The 11,221-nt window shown below is 32.0% G+C and overlaps 1 protein-coding gene across 1 annotated transcript; it reads right to left on the bottom strand.

Annotated features, from left to right (window-relative positions):
- Nucleotides 1-233: 233 nt before the first annotated feature.
- Nucleotides 234-9,753, bottom strand: LOC139528514 (uncharacterized). Its single transcript, XM_071324534.1, has 5 exons — nucleotides 9,624-9,753; nucleotides 7,866-7,983; nucleotides 5,738-5,817; nucleotides 2,196-2,340; nucleotides 234-1,393 (listed from the first exon to the last, which is right to left on the bottom strand). Exons 1-5 carry the CDS (start codon nucleotides 9,645-9,647, stop codon nucleotides 993-995), a joined length of 768 nt encoding a protein of 255 aa, XP_071180635.1. The 5' UTR covers nucleotides 9,648-9,753; the 3' UTR covers nucleotides 234-992.
- Between the last annotated feature and the right edge of the window lie 1,468 nt (nucleotides 9,754-11,221).

Here is an 11,221-nt window from a genome sequence, read left to right as displayed (position 1 = left end):
ATTTTTGCAGACATTTATGCATCTGCAAATGTTGGATATTCTGGGTTTATTTTTATTTTGGTGAACATCGAAGGTGTAAATTAATTATTTCTACTGAGAAATATGACATGATATTCTTCCTAACAATTTAGCACATTTTCTTTTAGTTAATTTACTAAAGTATACAGTAATAATGACAATTTAAGTAAAACCAATTTGGAACGACCCATAGATCATACCATAATGAAAAGATGTGTAAAAGTAAAGTTTATTACAAGATAGAAATATATGATTATTGATATATTCTCCAATAAGGGAAGCACAATTAATTTACAGCATGTGAGAAGGGAAAAAATATTAGATAATAATACTTAGAACATGTTGAAAAATAAACTATGTGGATGAAGAATTTTGTTGAATAATTAACAATGTTTAATTAGAATCAATTATTTTTTTAACAAAAGAAAACCAGAGTCATAGTAGACATCTAAATATTGTGAGTAGAAATTAAAAAAACACAGTATTTACTTAAAATATTTTTTGCATTTGTGTAAACAGAAATAGATTAAATATTTCTTTTAAATTGTTAAATTAAAAAAATAATAAAATATTCATCCAAAGTCATAGCAATTCAACGAATAAACAATTTGATATCACAGATTACAGTTATACATGTCAATTGTACAGTGTACATCACAGATTACAGTAATACATGTCAATTGTACATTTTACATCACAGATTACAGTAATACATGTCAACTGTACATTTTACATCACAGATTACAGTAATACATGTCAACTGTACATTTTACATCACAGATTACAGTTATACATGTCAATTGTACAGTGTACATCACAGATTACAGTAATACATGTCAATTGTACATTTTACATCACAGATTACAGTAATACATGTCAACTGTACATTTTACATCACAGATGACAGTAATACATGTCAATTGTAAATTTTACATCACAGATTACAGTAATACATATCAATTGTACATTTTACATCATTCAGCATTTTCAAAAAATCCTTTGGATGATTCTATAACGTCTTTTAATTTCGCGTCTGATTTTTCTTTGATGACATCAATATTCTTAAGCATTTGTTCTAACGTTCTCATGTTTTCTTTCACATTATACATAGCACCGGGCCCTTGTTCAGCTGGTAGACATTCCTTTGTTACTTGCCGCTGAATAGATTCTTCATCTTTTAATAAAATGTTGATAGAGTTCTGGATACTATGAGAACGTTCTAGGACTTTTTCTAAATGTTTGTTCATTGAGTTGAAATGCTGGAGAGAGGATATGATTTCTTGTGGATCTTTAAGTGAATTTTTCATTAATGTCTGTTCAGAAAATATAACCTGTACACAGTTTTTTCGTCTTTCTACTTCTAGGGATGTTTTACCTAAACAGAGAAAATTACCAATGTTAGATAATAAAATATGAAACTAAAGCGAAATAGTTGTTTATTTGGACTAAAGGTATAAGTAGTCAGACAGATATGTAGATTATATTTAATTAGACGGCAACCTAATGACACAACCTACCAACAGACATCTACAGGACAGTATTCAGTCTAACATTGTTAATATCTTATGACAAGATTTAAATATGCCTGAATATAAAATTCGTGAATATATAAAAGATTAATTTTCCAAATAAGAAAATGAAACGATCAGGTTGTTGAAGAATTTGTATAGCAATTATTACTGTACAAATGATTGGGCTGTCATGACATCAGTTAACAAAGTTCCTTGCCTGACATATGTGGGTACAAAATGTATTAATTTCTTGTGGGTCTTTTAGCGAATTCAAACTAAATAGTCTTTGTGCATAGTTTAAGATGCTTGAACTAATAAACACTCACAAGAATGGTGTCCGTCTATAATGGAAAATTGTATGAAGGAAAGAAATATACATCAACTTTTTTAGCACTTATTGATACCATTCAAAATTTTATTTGCAGTAAACTTAGTCTTAGCTATAGATTTTAAAATCACATCAGTATTTTGCATTTTTATTAATGGGAATCGTTATCAAGTTGTCATTTATTTTGGCCAATCTGTTTTCTAATTCTTTGTACAATATTTTCTATTCTTTTTTTTTTATTGCATATTTTTATACAGTAGAGCCCACCTAGACCTTTGTACATGTAGATCCTAAAATCGTAGGTATAGGCTATAGAGTGCTGTATAAAAAATACTTACCACATCTATGGACTAGTATTCGAACACACTTCGTCATCTCTGGAATTCCTGAAGTTTCTTTGTCAAATGCTGATTTAAAACAGTGCAGTTCATTCAACATGTCCTGGTAACTTTTTGATATATCATTATATAACTTCTCATGGTCCTATCAAAGAAAATTACATTCAGTATATATATATATATATATATATATATATATATATATATATATATATATATATATATATATATATATATATATATATATATATCAAACATTACAAAATCAGAAATGTAATGGATCAATTAAATAAAATATACAATTCATTTTGTTAATCATAAAAATGTCACTACGGATTGCTATGCCTATTCTACATTATGTATTATACATACAAAAAATCATCAAATATTTGAGTGATAATGACGGTAAATCATTTCATGCAACAACTATCATTTTGTTTTTGCTTTGTGATTTAAAAAACAATGATGGTAAACAAACGAAACTTTAGTAATGAAACAATACACAGTTGACATTTATACCTAAATAGCATGTGGTTATTATATCTTAACCAATACAACTTTGAAATGTATTAGGACCAAGCCATCTGACTTGCTCATTCGTATTTTGTATTTTGTTGCAAAATTTTGACTTTTGTAAATAAACAATGTCAATAAATTTAGTTGCATGAAATGGAAAATTAAGTTTATAAAAGAGAAGACAGGTCTAAATTAGAAGTTACCAACGATTTTCCTAGACAATTCTGAATTCCAAGTTACCAGAGACTCAAAGACTGGTTTAAATTCGAAGTATCCAAAGACCCCAAAAGATAACCAGAGACTCACAAAGATAGATCTAAATTTGAAGTAACCATGAACCCTCACAGACAGGCCTGCGATCGAAGTAACCAGAGACTCTTAAAGACAGATCTTATAATTCGCAGTTAACAAAGATTCTCAAAGACGGATCTAAATTTGAAGTAACCAAAGACTCACAAAGACCAATCTAAATTCGAAGTTACCGTAAACCCTCAAAGACAGGTGTTATAATTCGAAGTTAATAGACTCTCAATTGCAGCTCTGAATTCGAATTTACTAGAGACTCTTAAAGACCGATCTAAAATTCTAACTAACCATAGACTCTCAAAGTCAAGTTTGAATGCGGAGTTACCAGAGACTATCAAAGACATGTCTTAGTTCTAAGTGACCATAGACTTTCACATATTAAAATTCGAAGTGACCATAGAATCTCAAAGACCGCTCTCAATTAGAACATACCTGAGACTCTCAAAGACAAGCTTGAATTCGAAGTAACCATAGACTCTCAAAGACGAGTCTAAATTCGAAATAACCATAGACTCTAAAAGATAGCTCTAAATTGCAAGTAACCACAGACTCTCAAAAAAAAAGTTTGAATCCGAAGTAACCATAAACTCTCAAAGACAGGTCTAAATTCGAAGTAACCATAAACTCTCAAAGACAGTTCTTAATTGCAAGTAACCATAGACTCAGAAAAACAAGTTTGAATCCGAAGTAACCATAGACTCTCAAAGACAAGTTTGAATTCGAAGTAACCATAGACTCTCATAGACAGATCTAAATTCGAAGTAACCATAGACTCTCATAGACAGATCTAAATTCGTAGTTACCAGAGACTCTCAAAGACAGGTCTAAATTCGAGGTTACCAGAGACTCTCAAAGACAGCTCTTAATGATATTACAGATACAGTTAAGTTTGCCTCATATCTTGACTTACATATAAAAATTGACAACGTGGGGTCGTTTGAAAACAAAAGTTTACGACAAAAGAGATGATTTCCTTATTGTGAACTTTCCATTTCTATGTAGCAACATTCCAGCAGCGCCTGCATACGGAGTATATATCTCCTAATTGATACGATATTCCCGGGCTTGTTTTTCCTATCATGATTATCTTGATAGAGGATTGCTGCTCGCAAGGAAGCTATAAAACTAACGAGTTCCAATAGTGAAGTTGAAATCACCCCTTCGTAAATTTTACGGACGTCATAATGAGTTGGTTGGCCGTTATGGAATAACCGTTTCACAGATGATATCAGATATATAATTTATGTCGTTACTACAATACCCTTCCCGTTTCACGAATTTGACCTACCGAATTGGACTATTTACCGGATTTCTAATAACATAAGCAAAACGACGGGTGCCACATGTGGAGCAGGCACTGCTTACCCTTCCGGTGCATCTGAGATCACCCCCAGTCTTTGTGGGGTTCGTGTTGATTAGTCTGTAGCTTTCTATGTTGTATCTTCTGTACTATTATTTGTCTGTCTTTTTATTTTTAGCCGTTGCGTTGTCAGTTTATTTACAATTTATGAGTTTGGCTACTCCTCTGGTATCTTCCGTCCCTCTTTTTCTCTAAATTCCATGTAACCATAGACTCTTAATTAAAGACAGCTATAAATTCCAAGTAACCCTAGATCCAAAAAGTCAGGTCCAAATACGAAGTTACCAGAGACTCATAAAGACAGGTCTAAATTTTACGTAACTACAGACTCTCAAAGACAGCTCTTAATTCTGAGTAAACATAGACGCACAAAGACCAGTTTGAATTCTAAGAAACCATAGACTAACAAAGACAGGCCTGAAGTCCAAGTAACCAGATACCCTCAAGTACAGGTCTTAATTCCAAGTTACCATGAGGTCTAATGTCTAAGTAACCATAGACTCATTAAGACACGTTTGAATTCGAAGTAACCAGAAACCCTCAAAGACAGGTCTAAACTCGAAGTTACCAAGACTCTCAAATACAGGTCTACATTCGAAGTTACCAAAGACTCACAAAGACAGGTTTAAAGTCCAAGTTACCAGAGACTCTCAAGTACAGGTCAAGATTTGAAGTAAACATAAGGTCTAAATTCGAAGTTACTAGAAACTCACAAACACCTATCTCAATTCGAAGTAACCATAAACTTTCAAAGACAAGATTGAATTCGAAGTAACCATAAACCCTCAAAGACAGGTCTAAATTCGAAGTTACCATAAGGTCTAAATTCTAACTTACAAGAGACAGCTCCAAATTGCAATTAACCATAGACTCTTAAAGACAGGTCTATATACGAAGTTACCAGAGACTCACAAAGACAGGTTTTAATTCGAAGTTTCCAGAGACACTCAAAGACAAGATGAATTCGAAGTAACCATAAACCCTCAGAGACAGGTCTAAATTTGAAGTTACCATAAGGTCGAAATTATAAGTTACAAGAGACTCCTCAAGACAGCTCCAAATTGCAAGTAACCATAGACTCTCAAAGACAGGTCTAAATGCGAAGTTTCCAGAGACTCTAAAAGACATATCTAATTTCGAAGTAACCGGAGACTTAAAAAGATATTTGTTATTTCGAAAGTTACCATAGACTCACACAATACAGATCTGAAGTTATAGACAAGAGATTCTCAAAAGAAGTTGAGAGGGTGAGGCACAACAATTGGTTAGTTCCTTTGTTTTATGTGCTTGTAGTGATTATATGTCATTATTTCATATCCTTTCTTTAACATCATTATAAAATTATAAACATCTGACTTACTTGGAATGTCTTGTTCATCGATTGGATGACGATTGGTTTCATTTTTGATACGACCAGGCCATCATCATCTCCCGGAATTGCTGTCGTAAATAAACAAAATCAGAAAATAATTGAGAGAAAATTATGTGTCACTTTTATTTATGGCAGTACATGTTTACATATCAGTCGTCCAAACTGTAAACATTTAATTGATTGTCTGCCCCTGTTAGCTGATGTATTGGCTGACTGATTGATATCTTCAAGATATCTCATAAACTTTCTAAGATATATTATATAATTGTCTTTATAAGATATCTCATAAACTATATAAAATATCTTATAAACTATATGAGATATCTTATAAACTATATAAGATATCTTATAAACTATATAAGATATCTTATAAATTATATAAGATATATTATGTAAAAATTGTTTATAAGATATCTCATATACTTTATAAGATATCTTATAAACTTTAGAATACATCTTATAAAGTATATAAGATATTATATAAACTTTATGAGATATCTTATATAACATTAAAGACATCTTATATATGAGATATCTTATAAAAATGAAATTATATAAGATATCTTATATATTAAAGGAGATATCTTATATATTATATAAGATATCTTATATATTATATAAGATATCTTATATATTATAGGAGATATCTTGAAATTCGAATAAATAGTAAAACGGCTTGCCATATATTGTTGCTAATGACAAGATGCTCTGTTAAACAACACAGAAGTCAAGTTCTCATTTTATAGACAATGAATTCACACCGAGCATCAGAACCTCGGAATCAGAATAAGAACAACCGAATGTTTGTGTGTTGAGATCGATGCATTTCTTCAGAAACTAATCTTATGATTTAAATCAAAAAGGACTTATACCGTATATATTTAAGTTACCACCGAATACAACATGAATAATGCAAATATTTTTTATTCAAATCCTGCCAAGGCAGAGTGACTGCCTAAAACTGCAAGCTGACCTTAACGCAGCTGCAAAATGGAAAGAGGACTGGCTGATGGCCTTCCACCCAGACAAGTATAATGTTCTCTCTGTAACAACTAAACGTCAACCTTTACAACATACTTACACTCTCCACAATCATATTCTAGAAATTGTTACATCTGCTAAGTACTTAGGCATCACATTACAATCAAACCTTAAATGGGACAAACACATAGATGACAATATCTCGAAAGCCAACAAAACTCTCCGCTTCCTTCGAAGAAACCTGAAAACATCAAATCAAAACATCAAGAGCCAAGGCATACCAAGCACTTGTCCGTCCCAAACTCGAATACTCTTGCTCAGTTTGGGACCCCCACACTTCAGAATCTATCTCAAAGATAGAGATGGTCCAAAGGCGAGCTGCTCGGTATGACTGCAACAGGTATCATAATACTAGTAGTGTATCAAACATGCTGAACACACTAAACTGGCCTATTTTAACACAACGCAGACTGCGTGCACGACTGGTTATGATGTACAAGATCACACATCATCTTGTTGCGATACCATCTAGCACAATTCTCATTCCATCAGACTCAAGAACCAGAAAACATCATTCTCACACCTTCAGACACATTTATACATCAAAAGACTCGTACAGATTTTTATTTTCCCCATACACAATAACTCAATGGAATCTTTTACCAACCTCAGTAGTAAATACACAGACAGTCGACTCTGTCAGAGATCAGCTTACATATGCTGTTCTCTCCACTATTATTTAAAAAAAACTTCATCTCATGTACATAGTTTTAATCACTACATATGTTCTTTGCACCGTTTGTAAATAACTAAAATATTAACTTAATTTTAATAAATAGGCCACGTATGCACCAGTTATTAATCATCTTTATTTAGATGGAAAACTGGAAAACTTAAAGAAGAAGAATTGCTTCAAAAGGATTGCATTCGATTTAACAATAAACTAACTGCTTTACTTTGAACATATATATAAAGTTCATAGGCGGATTAAGAGGGGAATTACTGAAGCATGAACAGAGCGGGTCCCCTCTTTAGGCAGTCAGTGGACCCCCACTTATGAACATTTCTGGATCCGCCACTGAAATTTACCCGTAACAAATATATAAATGTACTGCCTGTAGTAAACACTACTTACTGTCTTTTCTGTCAGGAGGCCTATATTGTCTAGCTGAAGAAGGAGGCCCTGTATTGTCAACATATTTACGTTGTGGACTACTCAATAAACTTGATGTAGAGGATGGTTCCAAACCATTCTGGAATTATATAAATAGATTTAACTGATATACAGATTTAACTGATTCGAGCTGATGGGTGTATTACGTGACGGATAGGGCAAGCCAAGATAAATTATTTTTTTCGTTTCTGCCCAAATGATAAGAATCGGCGTGATGTATCAAACATTTACTGTCAAGAGTAAACATTGTGAATTATATGTGGTTATATAGAGTAAATTTATTGAACAATGTTACTATGAAAAAGCGAGCAGTTGCGTTCTCGTAGAAAGTTGTGCTTCAACGAGCAAAAATACTAACACTTCCAGAATAATGGTATTTAATTTTGAATGTAATTCTTTTCATAAGAACTTTGACTTATACCGCTTAGATATTGATATACGTTTATAATATTTATTTGAAAGAAAAAATCTTATTAACTTCCGCATTTCACAATCAATGTCAAATAGTCAATAACTACTGATTTAAACAAACGGAAGAGCGGAAGTTAGTTTTATATTCTACTGTGTAACTTTGTAAAGTTTCCTCATCTTAAGTGTTCATAATTTATACGTGTTATGAAAGTGAAATTAAACTAGATATTTCACATTTTAAGATGGAATGTACAAAAAAGTTAACCATAGGCAGTAGATTTGACAAATATATTATGTATTTCGGACTGGCTTTATCACAGGCACTAGAAAATTTTTCTCTATACATATTAATGTATATAGGAAAAAGAACTCCGAGACAAGTGTCTGTGGGTGTTAAAATGGCATTGTGATAATACCTGATTACTTTCAGAAACTTTTGAATTAATCAGCAACCTTTAATTATGATTTAATTCTTTTCAATTTCCAAACCTTATAATCATATATTTTAAGCTCGAAAAAAGTAACTTGTTTCCTGCGGATCATCTTTACCATCCATTAAAACGACAGAAAATTGAAGGAAAAAAAAACTACTTTTAATGAAAAAAAATGAGAATCGAAACGGTGTCAAAGGAAATGTGTCTCATCGTAATAAATTTTGCCATTTGGTTATGGACTTTCCGTTTTGAATTTTCCTCGGAGTTCGGTATTTTTGTTACTTTACCTTTCAGTTATTAACGAATGCATGACCGTTGTAGGTTTCAGACAACATGACTTAATTTCACCATAGCTTTATGTTGATAATTATTGGGCACTTTATATTATTCAATCAATGCACTTTAGAGTATGCAAATTGCATTTTTCAACATGTACTTTATATATGTTTTCCTGAAACATTTGATACATGTATAATAGAATCAAAGCAGAGAATTTTGCAGCATCATTAACATATTTACTGTAGCAGTAAATGTACTTGTTTACTAATGATCATAGATTCATCATTTTAACTGGGACTCAACAATTTACTATCATAGTATAATAGTCACAGATGTTAACGATAATAAACTACATTACGATTATTGTAAAATTTTAACACAATACTACAAAAATTGTTAAATTTCTTTAAAGATCTTTAAATATTGCAAGTAAACATTCTTATCGGCATTTGAACTGATTATAAATATGTACTCGATTATTAAAAGAATTAAGTTGTGTACATGTATATAGTTTCTGAACTCGGCAATATTTTCTATGTTCCCCTAATATTCTTTTTTAACGTTATTCTGTGCATCAGAATATCTAGAATCTTACCTCAGAAGAGAAACAGCAGCCCATGTTGACATATTTTATGTTGACATATTTAAACTACATGTATTCCTTTCAACAGCTGCCATTTTGTTATCATGTGATGTCTCCGTCTACCTATCTCATTTCAATTTTTAATATGTTTAATGTAAATTTGACCCTTTTAAATTATCGATCGAATAGATAAAACCAGGTAAAAGTACATGAAAAGCATTTTTAGGGCTTATTGTGTATACATATGCCATATGTACGTACTAAGCTCTTACACTCGGACAACCCCATACAACTTTTTTACTCAACACAAATTACGCCAAAAAAACCAAAAAAAAAAAACAACACTAACTACATATTATTTATAAACAGTTTCTAGACATACAAAAACAATCAGTCATAAATGCGTATGATTGAAAAACATTTAAACATATAACAAAATGATCAATGTACGTATGAAAAAGTAGAAAATAATGATTTCCCAATAGCCCGGTACACCGCTTTATGATTGTAATCATCAGATTTTGATTAAAACAAATAAAACAAATAAAAATATGTCAGATTGAAGTAAATCAATTGCTTTTTGATACCATCTATAATACCAAGTTGAATAATTTTCTTTTATTGATGTTGATGAATACAAAAGCAATTAGTAGAATCACACAAGACTCAACGACGATGAAAAACAGTTAATATATGATAAACAATTTTCTTCATAGAATCTACTACAGTCAAATACAAAGGATAAGGCTTGTGTTTGCCCCCCCCCCTCCCCTATTTTCTGCTTTTTTAGCTCACCGGGCCCGAAGGGCCAAGTGAGCTTTTCTCATCATTTGGCGTCCGTCGTCCGTCGTCTGTCGTTCGTCGTTAACTTTTACAAAAATCTTCTCCTCTGAAACTACTGAGCCAAATTTAACCAAACTTGGCCACAATCATCATTGATGTATCTAGTTTAAAATTTGTGTTTTTTTACCCGGCCAACCAACCAAGATGGCCGCCATGGCTAAAAATAGAACATAGGGGTAAAATGCAGTTTTTGGCTTATAACTCAAAAACCAAAGCTTTAAGAGCAAATCTGACAAAGTGAAATTGGTCATCAGGTCAAGGTCTATCTGCCCTGAAATTTTCAGATGAATCAGACAACCCATTGTTGGATTGCTGCCCCTAAGTTGGTAATTTTAAGGAAATTTTACTGTTTTTGGTTATTATCTTGAATATTATTATAGATGGAGATAAACTGTAAGCAGCAATAATGTTCAGCAAAGTAAGATTTACAAATAAGTCAACATGACCCAAATGGTCAGTTGACCCCTTTAGGAGTTATTGCCCTTTATAGTCAATTTTTAACCATTTTTCGTAAATCTCATGATCTTTTACAAAAATCTTCTTCTCTGAAACTACCGGGCCAAATTAATCCAAACTTGGCCACAATCATCATTGATGTATTTAGTTTAAAATTTGTGTTTTTTTACCCGGCCAACCAACCAAGATGGCCGCCACGGCTAAAAATAGAACATGGAGGTTAAATGCAGTTTTTGGTTATTACTCAAAAACCAAAGCATTTAGAGCAAATCTGTCGGGATAAAATTGTTTATTAAGTCAAGATCTATCTG

Source organism: Mytilus edulis, chromosome 6 (assembly GCF_963676685.1).
Source record: "Mytilus edulis chromosome 6, xbMytEdul2.2, whole genome shotgun sequence".
Classification (NCBI taxonomy): domain Eukaryota; kingdom Metazoa; phylum Mollusca; class Bivalvia; order Mytilida; family Mytilidae; genus Mytilus; species Mytilus edulis.
Note: the sequence above shows the minus strand (reverse complement) of the source record. Positions and strands in the feature narration are given on the sequence as shown.

Excerpts from the sequence above, each read along its gene's own strand:
- LOC139528514 (XM_071324534.1), bottom strand. The coding sequence starts at position 9,647 with ATGGGCTGCTGTTTCTCTTCTGAG. Across the intron at positions 5,818-7,865 it reads GCCTCCTGACAGAAAAGACA|CAATTCCGGGAGATGATGAT; the intron begins GTAAGTAGTGTT and ends TATTTACGACAG. Across the intron at positions 2,341-5,737 it reads CGATGAACAAGACATTCCAA|GACCATGAGAAGTTATATAA; the intron begins GTAAGTCAGATG and ends TTTCTTTGATAG.